Below are 25,717 nucleotides of genomic sequence, written 5' to 3'. Positions count from 1 at the left end.
GGACACCCATAGTAAGGAGGACCGCAACCACTGCGCTCAACTTCAAGAAAGGGAACTATGTTGCTATGAGGGAAATGGTGGGGAGGAAGCTCAGAAACATCTTTAGGATGGAGACTGTTGGAAGCGCCTGGACCCTATTCAGGGACACCCTGCAGGAAGCACAGAGAATGTACGTCCCCAGTTTCAGGAAAGGCTGCAAGAACAAGCGATCAAAGGACCCGGTTTGGATGTCAACAGAAGTAAAGAGGGCAATAAATGACAAAAAAGTATCCTTCCGGAGATGGAAAAAGGACCCAATGGAGGAAAATCACCAGGCGCACAGGAAATGCCAAAAGGAATGCCACCGGGAGGTTAGAAAAGCAAAGGGGGAATACGAAGAGGGGCTGGCCAGGGAGGCGAAAAACTTCAAGGCATTCTTCAGTTAAGTAAAGGGGAAGCGACCAGCGAGAGAGGAGGTGGGGCCGTTGGACGATGGGGATAGGAAGGGAGTGATTAAGGAGGATAAAGAGGTAGCTGAGAGGTTGAACACGTTCTTCTCGTCGGTTTTCACGAGCGAAGACACATCTAATATACCGGACTCAGAGGAGCTCATGAGTGGGGAACAGGCCGAAAAATTGGAGCACATAGAGGTAAGTAAGGAGGATGTCCTCAAACAGATAGACAGGTTAAAATGCGGCAAATCACCGGGCCCGGACGGGATCCACCCAAGGGTTCTGAAGGAACTAAGGCAAGAAATAGCGGGCACAATCCAGCATGTTTGCAACCTATCCTTGAAAACTGGTGAGGTACCAGAGGACTGGAAATTGGCAAATGTCACACCTATCTTCAAGAAGGGATCGAGGGGTGACCCCGGGAACTACAGGCCGGTGAGCCTGACTTCAATTATAGGGAAGATGGTGGAAGCTATGATCAAGGACGGCATTTGCGAACACATTGAGAGGAATGGCCTACTGAGAACAAGCCAGCACGGATTCTGTAAGGGAAGGTCGTGCCTAACGAACCTTCTGTACTTCTTTGAGGGAATAAGCAGTCGGGTGGACAATGGGGAACCCATAGACATCATTTACCTCGATTTTCAAAAGGCTTTCGACAAGGTGCCACATGAAAGGCTGCTTAGGAAGCTGTGGAACCACGGGGTGGGAGGGGATGTGCACAGATGGATCAAGCACTGGTTGTCGGGTAGACTGCAGAGGGTCGGAGTAAAGGGTCAATATTCTGACTGGCGGGGAGTCACAAGCAGTGTGCCACAGGGATCGGTGCTGGGGCCGTTACTCTTTAACATATTTATCAATGACCTGGAAAAGGAGGCAAAGTGCGAGGTTATATAATTCGCAGACGATACCAAACTGTGCGGCAGTTAGGACCAGGGAGGAGTGTGAGGACCTACAAAGGGACCTGGACAAGCTGGAAGACTGGGCAAACAAATGGCAAATGCGCTTTAACGTGGAAAAATGCAAGGTCATGCATATAGGGAAAAAGAACCCGTTGTTCAACTACAAATTGGGGGGGGGGGGGGGTATTGTTGGGAGACAACAGACTTGAGAGAGACTTGGGTGTGCTGGTGGATGCATCACTGAAGCCATCTGCACAGTGCGCAGCAGCCTCGAAAAAAGCCAACAGGATGCTGGGCATCATAAAGAGGGGCATAACAACCAGAACGCGGGAAGTCATCATGCCATTGTATCGAGCGATGGTGCGTCCACATCTGGAATACTGCGTTCAGTATTGGTCGCCGCACCTCAAGAAGGACATGGCGGTACTTGAGAGAGTCCAAAGGAGAGCAACGAAAATGGTAAGAGGGCTGGAACACTGCCCATACGCCGAGAGATTGGATAGGCTGGGGCTCTTCTCTCTGGAGAAAAGGAGGCTCAGGGGAGATATGATAGAGACCTTCAAGATCATGAGGGGCATAGAGAGGGTGGATAGGGACAGATTCTTCAGACTGAAGGGGACAACAAGTACGAGGGGGCATTCGGAGAAACTGAAGGGAGATAGATTCAAAACAAATGCAAGGAAGTTTTTTTTTCACCCAAAGGGTCGTGGACACTTGGAATGCGCTACCGGAGGAAGTGATCAGGCAGAGTGATTCAAACAGGGATTCAAACAGGGATTGGACGGATTCCTGAGGGATAAAGGGATCGTGGGATACTGAGGGAGGAGCTGGGATGTAACACAAGTATAGAAAGCTAACCAGGTAATAAGTATAGAAACCCAACCAGGTCGTGCATGTGCAAGACCGGAGGGTTAGGACTTCGATAGGAAGACAGGACTTCAATGAGAAACCAAGGTGGCAAGGGAGTCCCTTCTGGTGATTCAGACGGGTCGTGGCCTGTTTGGGCCGCCGCGGGAGCGGACTGCTGGGCAGGATGGACCTATGGTCTGACCCGGCGGAGGCACTGCTTATGTTCTTATGTTGGTGAGGTTCAGGTCTGTCTCAAGGAGGACAAGGATGTCATCAGCGTATGTTTAGATTGTTTCAAGGGGGGATAATTGGAGGAGTTTCAGGGAGGACATATAGATGTTAAAGAGAATAGGAGATAGGGGTGATCCCTGAGGGACACCGCAAGATGGTGTCCAAGGAAAGGACATGGTGCCATTTGTGTTGACAGTGTAGGAGCGAGAGCGTAGGAAGTTTGAGAACCACTTTAGGACGGTGGATTCAATTCCTATCTTGGAAAGTTGATAAAAGTAGTATGTCGTGGTGGACAACATCGAAAGCTGCAGAGAGAATGAATTGTAATAGGACAGCGAATTTGTTACGAGAATGTAGTTGTTGCACCTTAGAAATTAAGGAAACTAGGAGGGATTCGGTGCTGAAGCTGAGTCTGAAGCCATATTGGTAGGGTTAGAGGATGGAGAATCTCTCTAGGTAAGAAGAGAGCTGGGTGGCGACTATGGCCTCTAGCAGTTTAGTTAGTTAGTTACTTCTCACTCCCTATAATGGATATACAACACAATCAGCAGTGGATATCTAGAGAACTCAGAAGAAAATGGACAAGATAGGCAGATATTCTTGTTCATTCTACATGGTACATCAATATGGAAAAACATTAAAATACTCACATTTATGCTGGTATTGAAAAGAATATGTCTGTAGGCCTGTGATTTGCATAGTATAGCATTAATCAAGATGATAACAGGATCATATTCGATGTACTTATCTACAGGTTTCTGGCAGGACTTCTGAAATTATCAATAGAAAATTGTCAGTGGGAAGAAAAGTCAAACATTCTATGAACAAGAGCTAGCATTCAGAATCAGAATATGACACTTGTGAAGTCCCATTTTGTATGGGTCATCAAGGTTGAACTTGGGATGTCCAAGCTGTGACATTCAGAGTTCCAAGTATTTTACAAAAAGTTCTGCCAAGCAATGAAGCCAATTGTAAAAGATGTACAGCAGACTGTTTACTGGAACTCGATTAACCAGAACTCTCAAGCAACCAAAAACTACATTTATCCAGCATCTATCAATTCTCATGGGTGCTGGTTAACTGAGAGTCTACTATATAATGACTCTGAGAATACTTGTAGCTAGAAGTGTCAGCCATTTCACAAAAGAATAAAGAGCAGTGCATCACTCAGGGCTTTACATGTATAAGCAACAGCAACCACAAAAAAACAGGGAGGAATGGAGGGAAGTGTAATCCAAAAATATCACTCCAAGACACCACACAAGCCAAGAAAGCTAGCTTATTACTTAAGCAAAAGAAAAGCCTCAGACAAACGGAGAGATGTACCCACACTCTTCCACCCAAGCATCATAGACAAAAAACTTTTGCACAAGTTTAAAGTTAGCAGGTGGGAGCAAAAAAATAGCCAAGAAAGATTAATGGTAAAAAACCACTGAACACAAACAGGAAAGGCTGACAATCATTTTGTGCTAGCTTTCTTGGCTTGTGTGGTGCTTTTGTCTTGGAGTGATATTTTTGGATTTTTGTAAGCAACAGCAACTACACACATAGGGCCTATGTGTGTGTATATATATATATATATATATATATATATATATTAGTCTTATAGCCTGTTACATTAACGGGTGCTAGAATATATGTATGTGTGTGTGGTTTTATTTCTTTTTCTCTCTCCTTAGCCGCTTTCTGTATTTATTTTTTTTTTCTTGGCTGTCCACCACCACCCTTTCTCCCTTCCTTTTACCTCCCCTGTGTCCTCCACCACCCCATCACTGCTCACCTTATCCAGCAGCAGCCCTTTAATTGATGTTTTTATTTCATTCTTGTCTCTGTTTCCGGGTTCAACTCTTAGTTTCTATTCTTTCTTCTCCTCCCACGCTTTCTGCGATTACATTATTTTCTCCTTCTAAAAATGCATTTCTTGTTGCCTGTCTCCATTCTTTGAATATTCTTACCAGACCGTCTTCCTTCCACTATTCTATTCAATTTTTCCCCCTCCTTCTAGTTTTTCCATTGCTGCCTCCTAGTTCCATTTCTGCCTTTTCCTTCAGCCTCACCATCTAATTTCTCATCCCTTCCTCATTTCTCCTTATCTGACCCTTTATCCTGGTCTTTCCTTTCCCCTACTTCATTGCTTTTTCCTTTTTCCCCATCTTTTTCCTCTCCCCCTTTCCTTTCCTTATCATCATTATTACCCCCCAAGCCAATTCTCTTCCTCCCTTCCCAGATCGGATCCCCCATGAAGCGTAAGAGTGCTTCGTTACATGTCTGCCTTTTACAGCTGCCCAGGCCAGAATTTCACTTTAACAGCGTGTGACTCTGTAGTGCTGTGTGACTCAATGTGCCAGTCGAGCCCAGGCAATACATACACGTCATGGAATGCTGGGGGTGATGCGGGTGGTCTCTCTGTCTCTCTAACCGTCGGCGCCATGTCCCGCCTGATATGAGCGGGGCTGGGCCGTGCTTTGCTCACGCTTCACGGATGGCCGAGGAGGGCCGAGCGGCTCCAGGCACGCAGCTCTGTCCCGGCAGTTCGAATGTGCATACGTTCAAAATTGTTATGCCGACCATCGAACGTGTCTTCTATTACCCGGATGGGAGGTGTTCTAAGAATCTTGCTTGCGATGTGATTGGCAACACAGCTCGACTCCGCTTGGTAATGCTGCTGCTCTGAAGAAGAATCCTGTGTTTGGAGCAGATTATCTGAGTAGGAATTTCCCTTCAAGGCAGTGGCAGAGTCATGGGGGAGGGGGGCTCAAGGGCTGAAGTCCCCCCTCCAAAATTGGGTGACGGGTCAAAAGCACGCGAGGATAAAGGTGCGCTGACAACCGAGCGCAGGCGCGCTTTTGTCTCACGCGCTTTTGACTATGAACCCCAAAATTGTGGCATCGAATGTGGCTTGCAGAGTATGTTTCTTTTCAAGTTCCAAGCGGCGGTGCAGGCTTATCTCTCGCTCCCTGCCTGCATGGGTTGATCTTAAAGCAACACAGGTCGACTCCGCTTGGTAAACTGAAGGAAGAATTTAGCTTCAAGGCAGTGGCATAGCCATGGGGGAGGGGGGCCCAAGGGCTGAAGTCCCTCTCCAAAATTATGGCACCGAATATGGCTTACAGAGTATGTAATTATGGGAGCCAGAGCCGGCAAGACCACACATCACCTTGCGATCTGAGAGAGAGACTCGAGAGAGGAGCCACCACCGCCGCTGTGAACTTTTTGCCAGTAAAGTGTAAGGGAGCCAGGTGAACGTACAAATAACCTTCACCCGTGAAGGGAAAGGGAGCCAGAGCCGGCAAGACCGCACATCACCTTAGCCACGGACTTACGGATCACAGATCACGCAGGTATGAGTGCGCATGCGCGGCTAGCGTTTTATTATATAGGAGATATATATATATATATATAAATAAAATGCCTAATAAAAAACAGTACTGACCAGTGCAGCACTAAGTGTGATACTTTAAAAGTTATATGCAACTTATAGAATTATGCTTAGCACCAATTATGCATCATAACTTTTTGACGCTTCCATTTAGGGCAAGGAAAACCTGGTCTAAATGCCTGTGCCTAAATTGTGCATACGTCAGTGCATAAGCTAATAACTTGTGCATAACTTAAAACAACACCCACAATCCACCCCTAACCATACCCCCTTTTAGAATCATGCACTGACATGACACATAACACTGTGCTCTATGCACCTATCAAGCTGTGTGTGTAGCTTTCAATTAAATTCAAATTATAATCAATTTTGATGTATTAATTGCCAATTAAAAGTTGTGCAGATACATCTGCTTTGCACACTGATATGCATGCACAACTTTAGATACCGTATACAAAATTTGGATGATAATGTATATACTAGCTTTCACTGGTCAGCCTCATAAATGAATAAAGATGGAAACTTTTAGCTGGCAATGATGTCTTTAAATTTCTTTTTAACATATTGGGAAAAGGGTAAAAACTACGGAGAGACTGGATTTTTCACTGTTCGTCATCTATCAGTTATCATAGCAACATTTAGATTTTGCCCCTTGAGCACACTGGATGGGGTGGGGGATCAGTACCTCTGCCTAAAATAGATTTTGAAGACAAATAAAATTATAAGTCCACACTTACAATGGAGTAAAATAAAGGACTAGATTAACCATGTCAAGATATTCAACTGATATTCAAGATTAGATCCAACTGGCGGCACTAGTATGGCGGTAGGGAAAGACGGAGCGTGCCAAAATGACCTACCTGGGGGGGGGGGGACTATGGCTGCTGCTAAACAAAAATATTGAGAATTTAATCCCCGACCACTGACACTGGAGCATCACCTTCAACCGATCTGCAATATAAGGTAGATAACTACAAATACCACAATGCAACAGACACAACTGCAAGAGCGGCCACTACACACAGACGCTAGTCCGCGGAACTAAGGCAAAGAACTCACGCAAATTGTGAGCTTCAACACGCCATGGTTATAATCCCGATACAACTCCGCAGTTTCTAAGCTGCATTCCACGCACTTATAACCAGCCTTGGAATGTGCCTCCATCTCTGCTTAACCATCCAGCACTACCACAGCGCACGCGCGGATCACCCGCCGACAGCCAATGCGAAGCGCGAGCGTGATGCAGTCATTCGACCTTAGAAGAAAAACGCTCTTTCTTCCTAGGCTGTTTCCGGGTTTCGGTTTGGCAGCACGCGACAATGCGGGGGAGGAGGAGGATGGGGAGACAATGCGAGGAACCTGTTCCTAGCATGCATTCTGGGAGTTGTGGTTTTTACATTTTGGAGGTTTGAGGAAGCGGGAGGTTGCAACGCAACCCTCTTTCCTTCCGCGGCTATGCTCTCTGGCTGGCCGGCATTCTTCATAATTAAAAACTACAACGTCCATGAGGCAGTGTGCATAGTACACCTGCAATCAGAAAGGGGGAGGGAGGAGGGAAATACATTACTATAGAGATACACACAAGCACACGCGTTTCCTAAAATATGGCACCTGCTGGCAGTTGCCTTAGCTTTATTCTGTTGCTAGCAGCAGTAGTTCTCGGCAGTGAGTATTACCCACCGTTGTCGTTCCTGAGGACGGAGGCGCAGCGAGAGTGTGGGGGGCGGGGACGGGAGCAGCCCCCTACAGCGGAGGAGTGCGGTGAGCTCGGGTATTGGGTGTCGGCGCCACGTCCTCTTCCCGACCTGCGGCCACTGACAGCTGTGGGGAGGAGGAGGTGCGGTTGCCTTGGTCTGTTGAGGTAGTGTGGAAAATACAAAGTTAGCAACACTGGCCGTGTCTTCAAAATGTCCTCTTGATTGGCTCTTGGGTTTACTTCTTCCTTCTTTTCTGTATTATTCTCGGTTCTTTCCCCTCCCCCCCCAACCTAAATTTTGGTAGTAGATGCGTGGGTATACTTTAAAGCTCACTTTTCAACTTCCTAATCTTCAAACCGAGGGGTGTGCCTCCTTCTTCCGCTTTTTTATGGTATACTGTACTTCAGGTTTAGATATTACTTTAAAGATTTTATTTGTATATGTGAGGGTATTTTAAATGTTTTTAGATGTCTGGACATTATCTGATTATTATATACCTTTAGCTTTATATTTTTCCTGTTTTGCCATTTGAAGGGCATCTAAACAAATTCCTATTATTGTCCTTTTTATAATATAATGTAAACCGAACCGAGCCCCAAATTTTGGGGATGACTCGGTATATAAATTTAAGGATTGGATATACAGTTTTATTATGAGTTTATTATAATTTTAATGTGATTGGTGTAGTCGTATATATGTATTTTGGAATATAAATGTATTATTCGATTGGTTGTAGACTCCTGAGGAAGATACTATCTGAGTACCGAAACGCTGGCAGTGTTGAGTCTTTTGAGTCATTTTCTATTAATAAAGATCCCTTATGGAAGCATCTTGTCAACTCCCACTTCTATTTGTTTGTCTTTTGTATCTATGTGGGGACCCCATGCCGCTGCCTTTTGTGACATCCTTCTCCCCCCCACCCCACTACCATATTTGTTAGTGTTATTTGAGCATGTATTGGTGTGCTCCTAATGACCCTTGTCTGTGGAAGGATTTGGGGAATGCAATGGGTTCAGCAGCTCTGTTGGTAAATAAAAACTATACACAAATTCAAGATTGAGAAGGAGCTTTTAATGTTGGAGCCCTCATAATGATCAAATGTAAGTGAGACTAAAAAGAAGAAAGCCAAATTGTTTTGCGCATTTTAATGGCTAGCCTGAAAGAATTGCTTCTTTTGCTATGTGCTATCAGGCAAGACACAAAACATAGTGCTAGTGTGTATTAGGGTTGAACCAATATGTTCAGAGCGGGTCTCAGTATGAGTTGATCCCTTAAGCTAGAGGTGGGCAACATGCTGCCCATGACTGAATTTTATATTGCCCCCCCATAAATCAGACTTGCAAAATACAGTATTTAAATATTTTCAGAATGACAACTCTTAGCCAGGGCAGGATTAATTTGTCGAGGGCCCCTAGGCATACAAGTACACTGGGCCCCCCTGCCCCGCCCCACCCCACCATGTGCCCAGGTGGAAACAGGAAGCTGCGTCAGAGGGAAGCTTTGGGCAAGCAGCACCGCTTGCACAATTACAGTTCCCGTTGCCTTTCTTACCCGTGTTGCTTGCTTGTCTTACTTTCCGTCGATTGGGGGGGGGCCTGCATTGCCGATCTGGGGGCCCTGCATTGCCGATAAATGTTGGATGGGCCCATCACTGTTTGGAAAAAGCAATGTTGATGCCCTCCTTCATTGGCACCCTCCCTGACCATTTCGGGCCCTAGGCACGTGCCTACTTGGCCTATTGGTTAATCCTGCCCTGCTCTTAGCAGTTTGCTTCCATTTATTTTTAAATAGTTACATTTTTTTTTAACTTATCACAGATAGAAAATAACATGGGGACAAATTTGTCCCTGTTCCCATGGGATCTATCTCTATCACTGTCCCATCCCTGTGAGTTCTGTCCTTATCCTTGCCCCATCCCTGCAACCTCTGTCCTCATCTGCGCACACACACTGTAAAAGTTATGTTGGGACCAGATTTTCACTGTGTTGGTAACAGCTTTACTGTGTAGTCTTACCATAGATCTTCACTGAAAAACGGGGACTTCTTAAGTGACCAAATACTGTACTGTTGAACTCCTTGAATTAGATTGATTCCCTTTCAGTTAACCCTTACTTCTGTAACCTTAGTGTTATCAGCCAGACTGTAGTTTTTTTTTTGTGTTTTTTTTTTTTAACAGCTTTCTTTAATAACTTGAAGCAAAGAATAAACACAATTTGATGATTTCAAGGCAGTCCAACTTTTTATACAGAATCTTCTTACTCTACCAGTACATCCTGTTCAAAGGGAAGCTGGGAGTGTGTCCACACACCTTATGGAAAATAACACTGTGCTCCAGACTTAGATATTGAACTTAATCTGTATTAGACTAGCGGAAATAAAGAAAGGAAACCTGATGAGAGGACAATGCTAGACTCAGGTTTTCATGCAGCCATGCTGTCTTACAAAATGAATATTGTTCTTGCCTAGAAGCTAAAGAAGGGTGGGCTTAAGCTCTCTGGTTGCAACCTGGCTCTCTAGGAGAATGAAAGCTTTCTGGGGATTTGTGTCCACAGAGCACACTTTGCTTACACATCTTAGCATAAACACTTATATACTTTATTTGTACAAGAGCTGAGAAAATGCCCACATAAAATGGGGGCAGAACACAAGCCTTGAACCCTTTTTTTAAAATGTTCAGAGCTTGTGCAATTGCGGACAGAGCTCTCGGGGATGGTGCAAGGTCAAGGACAGAACTTGTGGGGATGGGACAGGGATGGAGAAAGATCACGTGGGGATGGGGACAAATTTGTCCCCGTGTCATTGTCTATGTGTTGCAGTCCACTAGATGTACGAATATTTATATAGCCCTCTGTGTATAAAGGTTGCCCTCCCTTGCCTTAAGCTAATCTAGGGGTTCCAAGTTGTGGGCTTGGGTGATGCATTTGTTCGGTTGTGGATGCACAGGTGTCCATACTTGAGCTGCTGTTTCCCATTTCTGACGAACTGCAGAAGGATATCTCTTTAAGAACTTGGGAACTCCTCCCCTTCTGCAGTGGAGCACAGCACTCCCCTCAGTTATTTCTTGTGCAAGTGAACTCGGAAGGTGGTTTTTGATCAGCTTTTTTTTTTTTTTTTTTTTTCATTTTTTGTTTTTGCTGGATTTTTGAAGTTCTTCATGGCTTTGGTGCTTGGAGGTCCTCTGCTTGGGCATACTTCACCAGGGAAAGGACACAGTCCCATATGGGAGGACTTCTGCTCCCAGGACATCTGTGTTCTTGCGGAGCCAGCCTGTTTTGGGTCTGAGGCTTGAGCGTAGGCTGTGGAACTTGTGTAAGAACTCTAAGGGTATCAGGGAGCCAGCTGTGTAATTGCTTCCCCCATCATTGCATGTGGATTCCTGGACATGGAAGTTGGTGACCATGGTCCATTTGGCTGACAGAAGAATTCCTTTGATGGTTGAGGACCTGAGCAATTTCTGAGGCAGAAATCCTTTCCTAGCAGCCATGCTAATTCAGACAGGCACCTGCCAGTTTGGAGTTTTGGTGGTTTCTGGGGTTAGTACTCAGGTCCCCCTCCTCTAAAAATCTAAAAGTGTAATATTTAAATTTTTGCATGTAGCTCCAACGGGCTGTTTTTGGCACTTTTTTTTTTTTTGCAGTGGCCATCTTGGATTTTTAATAATCAGATTTTAAACTCCTTATTTTTTCTTCAAAACCATTTGTTTTGACAAGTGTCTGTCTCTGATGGATGCTCCAGGCCTTTCTAACCCCGGATCCTGTGTTGGTTACACAGAGTTGCTGGTTGAGGAGGTGCTGTGTTCCATATGCTGCGGGAGGAAAGGGTGAGAGCTTTGGACTTGTCTCCCAGTCAGTCCTCCAAGGCCTTGAGACCCCTGAAATCCTGGAAAAACTGGTCTAAGGGGAAGAGGTCCTGCTCAGATGAACTAAGTAATGATGGGGCGAAACACAAGCACATGGTGGCGAAAGATGCATCTCCTGTTTTTTAATCTGGAGTTATGCAAGGAGCCTCAGGTTCCTTGATGCAAGGTGGACCACTTCCTTAGTTGAAGATCCGAGCCCGGAAGCGCAGATCTGTGCTGTGGTTCAGCAATGAACAAGCTCTTGTATGTGTTTTCTTCGTGGCTCATGATAGGGTAAGGATTGCAGGCCATTTGGGAAAAGTAATTCTTGTGACACAAGATTGGCCATGTAGACCGTGGCATACAGATCTAGTGCGTCTTCTGAGAGGCACAAGTCTCTGACTGCATGTGCAGCTGGACCTTCTTTCTCAAGGGCCAGTGGTCATAGAAGATCCGGATTGCTTTGCTCTTGTGGCATGGCTCTTGAGCATACAGCGTTAGCGCGCAAAAGATACTCGGAGGTAATGATTGCTACTTAGAGCCAAAAAGCTTACAATGGTTTCTGTGTGCAGTAATACCCCACCCATCCCCCCAACCACCCATACCACATACAAAAACCATCAAGTGCACCCCCTCAAATCGAAGGGAGGATACTGGAGATCACTTTAGAATCGGATCAAGGGCCCCATCACTCTACCTCAGCCCAAAAAGGCCAAAACCCAAGGAGTAGCAATATTCTGTTGTACCGAGTGGTGTAAATTTCCTTGGCTGTCCAAGAATGAAGCTGAGTAATCTTGGAAGATCTTAATAGGCACGGTTTCATAAAGCACATCTGTTGTGTGTGCTCTATGTGCCTGCATCAAGTCCACTTTATACACATAATTAAAGATCTTGGCTATAACCCTGTCTGCGGCCAAGACCCACTCAATGTGAAAAAGTTCCAGGTGATCCTTTATAGGCAGCTCCGACTTCAGCCAGTGCTCCAGGACCTTAGGGAGCTGCATGTCGCACTGTTTTGGGGAATCTAATAAAATGCAGATTATTCTGCTTTGATCTGTTTTTCAGATCATCCAGTTTATCTGTGTATGATGCAAGATGGGCTGCTAGAGAATCCATGCACTATGTCCCTGCTGAAGCTGCCATCCTCTAAAGCAGACACGCACTCCTCAAGCACAGTCATCTGCTGAGATGATTCAGTTAGAAGGGTCTCCAGTGAGCTAAGTTACCCGGAAAGCTTGTCCAATCTCGGTTCCAGGGTCTGAATCACAGCAATGATGAGTTGAAGAACATATTCCATAGCCAGAAGCTGCACAAATGATGTGGCCTTCCCTTCCGTAGGAGCCTCATGCAGTCTCGTTTTCTCCTTATCTTTTTTTTTCTGTTTAGAGACCATTTCTGCAGCTGATTTGGTAACAAATCTGTCCATAAAGGGGCTCAAGGTTCAAGTTTATTTTAAAAAAAAAATTATACTGCTTAAATCAAATTTATAGGCGGTGTACAGAGTAAAAAGTTTCATAAAAACAAATTAAAGTTAAAAATACTAAACATAACCAGGATAGGTTCATAAAACACATAACAAAACATATGTACTAACTTCACACAAGGGCAAGAACTACAGTCTTTAAGGAAAAGAGCACAGTAAAAGGGGTAAAAAATAGGTAGGAGTAAAAGGCTATAACGCTTGTTTTAGTCCTTAAAAGGACAGTCCAAAAGCATCTTGGAACAAGAATGTTTTTAATTTTGCTTTTAATTGATTTAATATGGATTCGATGCATAAATGATTAGGTAGCAAATTCCAAAGAGTAGGCGCAGTGAGAGCAAAGTTGTTGGATTTTAGTGATGGTACGACAAGGAGATTCTGGTACATTGAATGAAGCGATTTGGAAGGACTGTAAGAAATTAAGAGTCTATTAATGAACTCTGGTTGATTGTTTGAATGTGTTGTAAAAGTTAAGAGTAAGATTTTGTAACAAATTCTATGTTCAACGGGTAGCCAATGTGTCTGATGCTGCCGATTGATGAATTTAAGGCAAGTTTCAACTAGATGGAGCATGGAGCCCCGGAGCCAGGCGAGGTACAACCTACCTCGCTCAGCTCATCACATGATCTCTAGGGTAAACAGTTTTGATCATTCTCATTTGGATAAATTTCTATTGGATCATGAAAAAAAGGGTAATTAAAACAGAAAATGGATCTCAACGTTTATAGTTAGAATGCTAACTGGATGTCCATCAGAAATTATTTAATTTTAGTTTATCCTCGCAAATCTCTCCTTGAAGTGGACTTTAGAATCGGTTTCTTTCTATTTGTAATATTTCTTGTAAAATATCTTTCACAAATGTTATTCTTTTCTTGCACATCTATACTTGATATGTATAATTGAAATTACTAAATAAAAAAAAGAACTAAAAAATCGATTCTGGAAGAGATCAAATCGGCTATGTCACTTGAAGCCCAAATGATGAAGTTGTGTTATTTTGGTTACACCGTCACAGGAGAAAAATCATTGGAGAAGGACATCATGCTTGGGAAGATTGGCTGGACATGTTGAAAACAGCCATGGGGATGACGCTGGAGAACCTTACTGAAATATCACAAAACCAATTTACTTTTAGATCTGTAATTCATTAAGTTGCTAGGATTGAAACACGAGTCGATGGCACCTAACAACAACCACAACCATCTCTATATCAATTTATACGAAGGCAGTGCTGTGCTAGTTACTGTAAAAAAGTAACTAGTTATTGTCACTAGTTACATGGAATAAAAAGTAATTAGTTTCTGATTTCAGTTACTCTTCACTAGTTGTAAATAGTTACTTTACTAGTTACTAACAAAATTAACTAGGTAGTTAATAGTTACTTTAATTATAACTATATGTATAACTATTGGTATAAGTGATTTCTCTAAAATCATATTTTTATCTTTTGTACAACGCTTTGTAATTTGGAAAAGCGTTCAATCAAATAATATGAATAAACTTGAAACTTGAATTGCAACAATGAGTACTTTATTTTCAAATGAGTATATTAGCTTCAAGCATTAAAAGCATTTCAAAATGCTCATTGGTTAAACTGTTCCTACGTGGTGTAAGAATCTGTCCACCGATGCTGAAGAGTCTTTCCACTGGTGTGCTTGATGGAAGGCTCGTATTCTTCAGAATAAACACTTTCTTCACAATTGGATAACACTGGAGACTGGATATATCACGTGCAGCATTATTCAAGAAGAGGTCTAGTTCGACTGCATTACATTGTCTCCTTTATTTGATTCATAGAAGCAGAAGAAGTTGGTGTCCTCACAGGAAGATAGTGCTGTATTAGGAGTTGTTTGCAGCATCAGCCTGAGCCTGCATTGCTTGCATCAGCAAGTATTTGGTGCAAGCTCTGGCAGCATCTGACTGGATCCAGCACAGCTTGAATTGTGGATGTGAAACACTTGCTACTATCAAATCATCTTTAGCTTCAAGTGGACCAAAGCGCTTAATGATTACATTCATTATAGCTTCAACAAGTGGGCTAGTAAATTTGAGTGAAGGCTTGATGGAGGTAAGATAAGCTGGTAGGGAAGAAATCATTGACAGAACTCCCATGAAACACTGGTCTTCATCCTGCAGTGTGTCCAGTGCCATAGCAATCGGTTTCATCACCAATTCATTTGAGTGGAAAGCTGTTAGTGAAAACTTCTCACAGATCTTACAGATGTCATTGAGCATAGTTTCAGACTTCTCCACAATAGAATACACTTTGCCAACAGCATAATAGAATGAATTCCATCTAATAACATTTGGATACAGCAAGTGTGGTTTCTGAGGTTTCATATAAGTCTTGTTCTAGAGGGCGCTGCATTTAGCCAAGGTTCTATGGCTTAATGTCTTGTAATTTGCATATTCATTGACCCCCTTCTGAATCGGACACAGCAATCAAGTTCATTGTGTGAATACTACAATGATGGTGAGATGGACGTGCATACTCTGTTGCTTCTGCATCTGTTTGGTTGTCTAGGATGTCTGCAGTGTTTGTGAAGGCTACCTTTCCATTGACAATTTGTGAAGACACACTTTGTGTTGATTCAACGTCCATTGTTTCTTTCTTTGAGAATGCCTTGGACACCTTAACAAAGTTTGGTCCATTGTCAGTAACTATGCAGAGAACTTCACTGATACAAAATTTGGAGTGGATCTTTTCGAGTGTGCAATCAGGTTGAGAGTATGTTGTCCTTACGAACATACCATTGCTGCAGACTTTCATTTCAATGTGCTAATCTTGATTCAATATACAATAAACCCCAAAAAGCTTCTGTTGTGGGTGGTCTATATGTCAGCTGTTCTGCAAACTTCAGTCACAACTGACAGCTTATTCTGAAGGTTGTCTGTTATCTTATGATACTGGTCCTCAGCCTATCCAGTAAGAACCTTGTGAGTCAATATGGTTTTGCCTGGTTGAAGACCAGTGACCAACTGAATGAATTCTGTTGACTCAACCACTGAGAAAGCTTGCATGTCCCCAATAACAAAATTTGTGATTAGATCATTGCCCCTTTCTGTGACATAATGATGCCCCCGTTACTTCTCCATGAAGCAGCCAAAGTTTGCCGTTTCTTTGGCAGGGTTTCTAATGCATCTGAAGATCAGTTTTCTGATCTCTTCAGCGAAGGCAGTTTATCATGCGCAGCTGGGTGGATGTTTTACAGGTGCTTCTTAAGATTTGCTGTAGTATTGGTTGCACAGATGTAGGTCTGCTTGGAAGTCAGCGGACAAAGTTTGCAGCATATACAGATATTTCTGCTGTCTGACACTTCGAGTATAAAAAATTCAGTTAAGATTGAATGCTCACATTGAAGGAGTCTGGGACTGGTTTTCCTGAGTTTTAAATTAAGTTTTCTCTTTAATAAAATGCTGAATTATGTTTAGTTGCAGACCTAACTTATCTCATGTTCTAGCCAGCCTGCACTAGGTGTTGTAGGAGGGCGTTTTAGCTTCTTATGGTTATCTCAGCATACACAATATTGTATTCCACCCTCCTGGACATATAACAGAAAGACTGCAGGACTTAGATAAGTGACCTGCTAGTGTGAGCTTAGGACCAGTGATTGTTAAGAAAAGTAACACGTGAGACGTTCTTTCTAGAATTCAGTTGTATAACTAGAAAAGTGTATAAATATCTCTGTAACTTCCTGGTTTTGGGACTTCTGAAGCCAGCTTGGAGCTCAGGGGTCCGCATATTCTGAATAAAATATACCTGTCACTTTCTTCAAGTCTCTGAGTTTTGTGGCTGACCAAAGTGACCTTTCAACATGAGCTTGCATTGTAATTATCATTTTTCTCCATTGTGGGCTTACTGGGGATTAGGCCACAGCCAGCATTCATCCCATCAATGGTCGCCCGGAGACTCTGACAAGGTGCTTTTCCAGACCACAGATCTTTGTCACTGCCTCTTTTTTAACTCAGGGTGAGAATATCTTATGGTCACAGTACCGTATTTTCGCGGATATAACGCGCACCATTGTAAAACGCGCACAGGGGTATAGCGCGCAGAAATCACGATGATATGTACAAAAACTTTTCTATACCGCGCTCAGGCATATAACGCGCATGCTGCCCGACTCTCCTCTGGCCACCCCGACTCTCCTTTCGCTCTCCCCGACTCTCCTCTGGCCACCCCGACTCTCCTTTCGCCCTCCCCGACTCTCATCTGGTTGCCCCGACTCACCCTGACTTTCGGTGCACTGCCCCGACTCTCCTCTGGTTGCCCCTACTCACCGTTCACCCGCCCTGACTTTCGGTGCACTGCCCCGCCTCTCCGTGCCTGTCCCCCTTGAAGTCCTGTCCCCCCTTGAAGGTCTGCCTGTCCCCCCTTGAAGGTCTGCCTTTCCCCCCTTGAAGTCCTGTCCCCCTTGAAGGTCTGCCTGTCCCCCTTGAAGATCTGCCTGTCCCCCTTGAAGATCTGCCTGTCCCCCCTTGAAGTCCTGTCCCCATCCTGAAAGCCTGATGCCCCCCCTCGACGTCCGATTCTTCTCCCCCCTCGGCAGGACCACTCGCACCCCCACCCCGAAGGACCGCCGACTCCCCGACAATATTGGGCCAGGAGGGAGCCCAAATCCTCCTGGCCACGGCGACCCCCTAACCCCACCCCGCACTACATTACGGGCAGGAGGGATCCCAGGCCCTCCTGCCCTCGACGCAAACCCCCCTCCCCCCCAGCCGACCCGCGACCCCCCTGGCCGACCCCCACGACCCCCCCACCCCCCTTCCCCGTACCTTTGGAAGTTGGCCGGACAGACGGGAGCCAAACCCGCCTGTCCGGCAGGCAGCCAACGAAGGAATGAGGCCGGATTGGCCCATCCGTCCTAAAGCTCCGCCTACTGGTGGGGCCTAAGGCGCGTGGGCCAATCAGAATAGGCCCTGGAGCCTTAGGTCCCACCTGGGGGCGCGGCCTGAGACACATGGTCGGGTTTGGCCCATGTGCCTCAGGCCGCGCCCCCAGGTGGGACCTAAGGCTCCAGGGCCTATTCTGATTGGCCCACGCGCCTTAGGCCCCACCAGTAGGCGGAGCTTTAGGACGGATGGGCCCATCCGGCCTCATTCCTTCGTTGGCTGCCTGCCGGACAGGCGGGTTTGGCTCCCGTCTGTCCGGCCAACTTCCAAAGGTACGGGGAAGGGGGGTGGGGGGGTCGTGGGGGTCGGCCAGGGGGGTCGCGGGTCGGCTGGGGGGGGGGGGGGGTTGCGTCGAGGGCAGGAGGGCCTGGGATCCCTCCTGCCCGTAATGTAGTGCAGGGTGGGGTTAGGGGGTCGCCGTGGCCAGGAGGGTTTGGGCTCCCTTCTGGCCCAACTACACAAAGTACGGGGAAGGCGGGTGGGGGTGTCGTGGGGGTCGGCCAGGGGGGTCGCGGGTCGGCTGGGGGACGGGCGGAGGTTCTTGGGGGGGGGGCGGTCGTTGGGGGGAGGGGGTTTGCGTCGAGGGCAGGAGGGCCTGGGATCCCTCCTGCCCGTAATGTAGTGCGGGGTGGGGTTAGGGGGTCGCCGTGGCCAGGAGGGTTTGGGCTCCCTCCTGGCCCGATATTGTTGGGGAGTCGGCGGTCCTTCGGGGTGAGGGTGCGAATGGTCCTGCCGGGGGGGGGGATGTATCGGACGTCGGGGAGTCGGCCGGGCAAGAGGGCTTGGGCTCCCTCTTGCTCCGATCGTGGATGCGGGTGCGGGTGGGAGCGCGTGCGAGCGGTCGTTCGGGGTGGGGGTGCGAGCGGTCCTGCTGGGGGGGTGAATCGGGCGTCGGGCGGGGTGGGAACTATGTTTAAAAACTTTTGTATACCGCGCTCAGGCATATAACGCGCGAGGGGTATGCGCGGTACGTAAAATCACGTATAACGCGCGCGTTATATCCGCGAAAATACGGTAGTCCATTTTGGAGGCTTCCTTTTGGAAGAGGGGGACTCCTCCTCCCCTTCTGGGATTCTCTCCACAGTGCTTAGGGCAGGGGTGCTCACACATTTTGGCTTGCGATCTACTTTTAAAATGACCAAATCAAAATGATCTACTAGCAATAAAATTTAAAAAAACACAAAGCACACTGTACGCAGTCTTTCCTTCCTTCCTTTCTTTCTTTGCCCCTCCCAACCACTACCACTGATTTCTCCCTGCTTCCATGACGCCAGGCCCACAGCCTTTCCCCCAACATTAATTCTGACGTCGGAGAGGAAGTTCAAGCCAATCACTGCCTGGCTGGTCTGGAACTTCCTCTCCGACGTCAGAATTGACGTCGCGTGGGGGTGGGAAGGCTGTGGGCCCAGTGCTTTTAAGCACCTAGCCTGGCGTCTGTGAAGCAGGGAGAACAGATCGCAAAGGCAACGCGAGTCTATCACGTTGCCTTTGCGATCTACTGGTCGATCGTGATTGACCTTTTGTGCTGCCCTGGCTTAGGGCCTCTTAGCCACTTCAGAGACCCTTTTCATTACTAATAACAGTACATGCCAATGAGTTTGCAAATTACTCCCTTTAAATATGCAAAAAGAGTTCAGCCCTTTATGACACAAGTTCAGTAGAGCCCATGGCTGTCACCATGTAAAGCTGTGGGGAGTTAACTTTCATGAAATGTCCTAGGGCACGCCTTACATTTTGGTGTTTTAAGGATATTTTGGCTTGGGTTTTTTGCTATACCATGTAAAGCTGGTGCATGGGTAATTACTGTAATGCACTGTGACAAGGCAAGAGAAATAAGTTGAATTGGAAGCTTAATGAGTAAAATATCATGAAATGGAAATTCGTCAATTGTTCTGCATGTTATGCAAACAGTTAACACAAAAGTAACATGTAAATTTTGTTAGTAGTTACTAAAATAAAGTAACTAGTTACTTTTTTAGAAGGTTCGAGTGGGCGGTATATTAAATTCTAAATAAACTTGAAACTTGAATTAAGTAACTAGTTACATTGATAGTTACCTAAAATGTAACTAATTACTGAGAAAAACTAGTTACTACCCAGCACTGTGAGTATGAAAGAAAGTAGCAAGCTTGTTGAAACAAGTCTGTGCATGTTGTGACATGCCTCAAGGTTACTCATGCACAGCTGCGCTAAGTGTGAGTCTAGCATTCCAATAGACAGGATGTTAGAAGAATCTTTGTGCGAATTAAGTAAGAAACTGCTAGATTTGGAGCACTGTTCAGTGGTAAAATCTCTTACAAAAGAAGGTAAAAAGGAGATCCATGAATACATGACTGCAGTTCATGGTGAGTCTGCTCCATCATCCTACAAAGTAAAATTTTGGAGTAAGCAGTTTAAGTGGGGTAGGGAGTCCATTGAAGATGACCCTCGCACTAGATGGCCTGTGGAAGTAACTTCCACAGAAATGTGCAAGAAAGTCAAGGATTTAATTTTGTAACACAGACGGATTAAAATTTCTTGAATAGTTGAAGAAATGGGCATCTTGGTAGGTACAGTTTGGAAAATAATTCATGAAAAGTTGGGCATGTCCAAGGTTAGTGCAAAAATGGGTTCCAAGAATGCTGACTGCAAGAAGGCTCTGCTGGCTGACCTTTTCAATGCTTTTCTAGAGTTGGGAGTGGTACTGGAGGTCTATAGAAGGGCAGACATGGTCCTTCTTCACAAAAGTGGAAATAATGAAGAGGTAGGGAACTAAATAACCGACTAAATCAATCCTCCTCAACCAGACACAGAAAATCCCACTCACTATTCACTCACCCATCATCCAAAGATGTCAAACGAAGAAAACTTTATGATAACCTAATAGCCTCCAAAGCAGCTAAACTGGACAGACAAATCACCACTCTGTTATCTTCGACTACAGACTACAAAGCCTTCAGGAGAGATATTAAAACCATACTCTTCAAAAAACACATAAAACCTATCCAGCACAACCAATCCCAACCCAATATCCAACACTCTATTTACCCTTAGATCTCTCTAAAACTCTTTTATCTACCAAATGTTATCTAAAACCCATAATTTCACCCTATTCTTATCTCCTAAAGACCTCCACTTCCTTTGGTAACTCTTTACCCAACATATATTACCTTAAAAATTCTATGTCATCGTTTATTCTTTTCCTTCAAATTTTGAATGTAATTTTTGTTTTAGTTTGGATGTAATCCGCCTTGAACCGCAAGGTAATGGCGGAATAGAAATCACTAATGTAATGTAATGTAGGGAACTACTGACTGGTAAGTTTGTCTGTGGTAAGTAAATTATGGAAACACTTTTAAAACGGAGAATAATCAAGTTTCTGGAATCCAGTGGATTACAGGACCCGAGGCAACATGGTTTCACTAGAGGCAGGTCTTGTCAAAAAATCTAATCAATTTCTTTGACAGGGTGACCAGAGAACTAGATAGAGGGTGTATTTGGATTTTAGCAAAGCCTTTGCCAGTGTTCCATTCAGGGGTCTAATAAATAAACTGTGTGCCCCTCTATATGGCCCCAAAGTGACGGACCTGGAACTGGTTGAGTTGAAGGTGACAGAGGAGGTTGTCAATGGAGATCATTCTGTGGAAAGGGATGTTACCAGTGGTATGCCTCAAGGTTCAGTTCCTGGGCCTGTTCTTTTAACATTTTTGTAAGTGATATTCCTTAAGGACTGGCTGATAAGATTTGTCTCTTTGCGAATGATACCCCTGCTGGTGTGACTAACATGAGAAAGGATCTAGCGAAGCTTGAGGATTGTTTGTTGAAATTTGGCAGCTAAGATGTAATGCTAAGAAATGCAAGATCACACATTTTAGGTTGCAAAAACCTGAAGAAACGGTACAGTTTAAGAGGTGATTTACTTTTGTGCATGATAGAGGAGTGAGACTGATGTGATAGTATGTGATGATCTTAAGGTGGTCAAATAAATTGAAAAGGAAGCGACAAAAGCTAGAAGGATGCTTGGGTGCGTAGGGAGAGAATTGGCTAGTCTACTTCCTGGCCAAGCCACGCCCATGTCTAGCCTTAGGCGAGCTTACGCGCCTCCCTAGGCTCCAGGAGGCACCGCCAATGTAGGCAGCCTGCCTTGGGAGGTTTTATATTTTAAAAAAACATGCATCCCAATTGGCTGGTTAGGCAGCAGTAGGCTGCCTACAATCGGGACACTGTTTATAGAATCCAGGCCTAAGAGTGTACCTGAATTCAAGACAGCTTAGAACAAGTACATTGGATCAGTAAGGGAGAGGAAGGGGTAGTGGATGGCATGGCCATATGGTCTTTATCTGCCTTCTGTTTCTATGAATATCCTGAAAAGCAAACCTTTTTGCAGTTCTTCCTAAGAACTCCTCCTCCTACTCAAGTCCACTTTTGTATTTCAAGTGCCACATATTTGGAATAAATTTCCTGCATCTCTTACAGATCAACTCATACTTCTTGTTCCAGAAGACACTTAAGACATATATCTCTTTTCCTTATAAAATAAGATAACTTTAGCCTCCATCTTTCACCACCGATCTCGCTCACCTCATTCAACACTCTCTCTGTAATACTTACTGTCTTTTGTTAGCCGTATTGAATCCTTGTTGAAAAATTGCAAGATATAAGACCTGTGTAGTATAATAAGCTTTATGCACTGCAGTTAGTCTGTTCTAGACTTACATTATCTCGTCTGTTTTCCATCTATTATTATTTGTTTATAAGTCTGTGGGGTGTTGATACCAAGCTGCATTAACATTTTTGCAGTTATTGTATATATTAATTGCCAACATTAAGGTGTTCTAACTGCAAAGTCTTCACATTAACTGATGGGAATGCGCTAAGCATATTTCTGTATAGTTAATGCAGAAACAACAATAAACTTTGTCTTAACACTGCTGTACATTATCTGTTGCATTAATAGTTAACATGTTAAGGCATGGTCACTACCCATTTCACATCCTGTTCTGCATTTGGCAGCTTCCATAAGAGTTAATGCAGGAGCTTGCCTTTTATTAAGCACTAACTTGACATACCAATTCCTGTGTTAGCTTCTTAATGCACTGTAGTGAAAGGGGCCCATTGTTTCAAGAGTCTTAAATTTCAAGCTTGATGTGTGGATTGATTTTGTCTTATGAACTTTTTATCATATTTTTAGCAAATTACAGAATCCTTACAATATTAAAAAAAAAAAAAAGCAACCCCCCCAAAAATAATAATCCCCTTCTCTTTCCCTCTCCCCCCCAAAAAAAAAATCATTAGTTGAAAGCAGCTATTAAATCTGTACAAAGACTTTGTTTCTGTGGGACGTAGTTCTTTTGTTTATAATTTGTTTTATCCCAGGACAAGCAGGCAGCATATTCTCACATATGGGTTACGTCAACCACAGAGCCCCGATGCGGACAGCTTCACAAGCAGTCTTGAAGAACTTTTAGAAAGTTTGTGAACAACGCACTGCGCATGTGCGAATGCCTTACCGCCTGACATAGAATGCACGTCTTCTCAGTTCTAAGTTTTCCGCAGAGCTGAGAAGCCCTCGTTTCAAGGCTCTGCGCGAGAGTTAGTTTTACTCGTGTCTTCTCTCACCATGGCTCGTATAGTTTCTTTTTATTTACTGAATCGCTGTGTTATGCGTGTTTTTTTAAAAAAAAGTCTTTGTTTAATTTTTTCAGTCGTGTCATGGCGGGGCCTCTTCTGCGGCCTCAGCCTGCGAGCTTCGATTTAGCTGCGGCTGTGTTTCATTCCATGTCCCAGCTGGTCACAGGATTTAAGAAGTGTAGTTGGTGTCAACGCGCGATATCCATCACTGACCCACATAAGTGGTGTGTGCAGTGTTTTAAAACCTGATCATCGTCCGGAGTCATGCACCCACTGTGCTACACTTCAAAATTGAGCCCTTAGACGTTGTCGAGTTCAGATTGAAAAAATCTTTTGGGGAGTGGATCTTTCTTCAACTAAAGCCTCGACCCCGGCCTCGACTCTGTTGAAGTCTTCTGTGGAGCCCAAAGCTTCATCCTAGATCTCAACCTTGCTAAAACCTTTCTTGATGGGGAAGTCATTCTCGGGGAAGTCAGCTAAATCCTCTCTGGAGGGGCCGTTATCTTCAGTGTCTCCATCTGGTAAGCTATCCAAGACAACCCATCGGGAGTCACAGGCCATTTCAACAGCGGCCCTGGTGGACCCGGTCGCTTTGAGACTTCCCAGGAAGCATGTTTCAAAATCGAGGCAACACTCTTCCTCGAGGTCATCTTCCTCTGAGTCCATAGCCACATCAATTGTACCAGCTCCAGTGGTCTTGGTGCCGGCTTCGCACTATTGGAAACTATTCTGCATCAGGAGTTTGGTAATATGCTTGTCAAATTGACTCCTGCCTTGACCCTGCTTCCTGCAGTCCAGCCTAAGCACTCAGCAGTAATACAAGGAGTCGAGTCCTTGAGAGTGCCTCGAGTTCAACCTGACCACTCTATTAAAGGAGTCGAGTCCTTGAGAGTGCCTCGAGTTCAACCTGACCACTCTATACAAGGTACAAGTCCTTGAGAGTGCCTTGAGCTATATCTGCACAAGGAGCTGATTTATAGTGTTCCCTCTAAGCTGAGCAGGTGTCCTCCAGCTGCATTGCTACCACTAGGGGGTGGAATATTTTCAGTCGCTAAGGACAGGTATGTTCCCTGGAGTCCTGCAGAACTTGCCTGTCCCTCACAATTGAAAAATGTGACAGTAAAACAGCACCCTCTATTGGTGAGACTGTGGGTGGAGGACTCCTGCTCAGCTTAGAGGGAACAGTGCCAGTGTCTCAACTTTGATCTCCTACCTCTACACATACCTCTTAGAGGCACAGGGCGAGAATTCCTCAACATTCCTCATCAAGGCTGGATTCGACTCGATCACGGGGCTGTGATTTGAGACATAGTTCCTCTTCACATCATTTATCGAGGCATTCATCGAGGCCCGGGTCATCTTCTCGAAACAGACCTCGTTTATTGAAGCATCGAGACTCTTCCAGGTCACCAACTATTTTCTCAAGGAAATCTATTGTGTAGCCTCAGTGTTCTCGCCAGTCGAGTTCTCCTGCGACAGTCAGTTGTGAGGTTTTCTTCACCAGCTGGTTCTTTGAAACGAAAACGTGCTGCTTCTTCTAGAAGTGGTTTTTCATCTTTGCCTATGGATTCAGATCTGCGGTACCAATATTCCAGAGAAACTTCGCCTTCTTTCTCTGCTCTAAAGGGTACCTCAAGAGGTTCTCATTCACGTTCACCTTCACCTCAACAAGGTCACTCCTCTTCTGATCCAGTGACCTTTACAAAATTCTTATGTCAAATGAGTAAAGACCTCAACATTGCTTTGGAGTCTGATTCCAAATACTCTAAGGAGTATTTGAAAGAACTGGATATGCCTAATCCTCCTTGGGATTCTCTCAAATTACCCATGAATGGAATTCTTTCTCAAACTTTCAAGAGGAATCTAGATACACCATACTCATAGAAACATAGAAACATAGAAAGGTGACGGCAGAAAAGGGCTACAGCCCATCAAGTCTGCCCACTCTACTGACCCACCCCATTAAGTCTGAGTGCTGCTCGACCCACGTAGGGATCCCACGTGGATGTCCCATTTATTCTTAAAGTCGAGCACGCTTGTGGCCTTGATTACCTGCGTCGGAAGTTTGTTCCAGTGATCTACCACTCTTTCTGTGAAGAAATACTTCCTGATGTCACCTCTAAATTTCCCTCCCCTGAGTTTGAGCGGGTGCCCTCTTGTGACCGAGGGTCCCTTGGGAAGGAATATATCGTTTTCTACCTCGACACGACCTGTGACGTACTTAAAAGTCTCAATCATGTCACCCCTTTCCCTGCGCTCCTCTAGAGAGTACAGCTGCAATTTGCCCAGTCTTTCCTCGTATGAGAGACCCTTGAGTCCAGAGACCTTCCTAGTGGCCATTCGCTGGACCGACTCAGCTCGAAGCACATCTTTACGGTAATGTGGCCTCCAGAATTGCACACAG

At 45.0% G+C, this 25,717-nt stretch overlaps 2 protein-coding genes across 7 annotated transcripts in view; one reads left to right on the top strand and one right to left on the bottom strand.

Annotated features, from left to right (window-relative positions):
• The window catches only part of ARV1 (ARV1 homolog, fatty acid homeostasis modulator), a 39,405-nt gene extending 32,322 nt beyond the window's left edge, over positions 1 to 7,083 (bottom strand). The window contains exons 1-2 of one of the 2 annotated variants that reach the window (XM_033935674.1): positions 6,852 to 7,083; positions 3,064 to 3,183 (exon numbers count right to left, since the gene is read on the bottom strand). In XM_033935674.1, coding sequence (XP_033791565.1) covers positions 3,064 to 3,183; positions 6,852 to 6,956 — 225 coding nt within the window. In that variant the 5' untranslated portion in view covers positions 6,957 to 7,083. Of the gene's footprint in view, positions 1 to 3,063; positions 3,187 to 6,657; positions 6,811 to 6,851 lie in introns of those variants that run through there. The other variant, XM_033935675.1, reaches the window with a different exon arrangement.
• A 206-nt stretch (positions 7,084 to 7,289) lies between these two features.
• Positions 7,290 to 25,717, top strand: part of TTC13 (tetratricopeptide repeat domain 13) — a 290,777-nt gene continuing 272,349 nt past the window's right edge. For 2 of the 5 annotated variants that reach the window (XM_033935670.1, XM_033935671.1), the window contains exon 1: positions 7,295 to 7,553. In XM_033935670.1, coding sequence (XP_033791561.1) covers positions 7,397 to 7,553 — 157 coding nt within the window. In that variant the 5' untranslated portion in view covers positions 7,295 to 7,396. Of the gene's footprint in view, positions 7,554 to 25,717 lie in introns of all 5 variants that reach the window. The other 3 variants (XM_033935673.1, XM_033935672.1, XR_004538644.1) reach the window with 3 other exon arrangements.

Source organism: Geotrypetes seraphini, chromosome 3 (genome assembly GCF_902459505.1).
Source record: "Geotrypetes seraphini chromosome 3, aGeoSer1.1, whole genome shotgun sequence".
Taxonomy (NCBI): Eukaryota; Metazoa; Chordata; class Amphibia; order Gymnophiona; family Dermophiidae; genus Geotrypetes; species Geotrypetes seraphini.
This window is presented reverse-complemented; position numbering and strand designations above follow the sequence as displayed.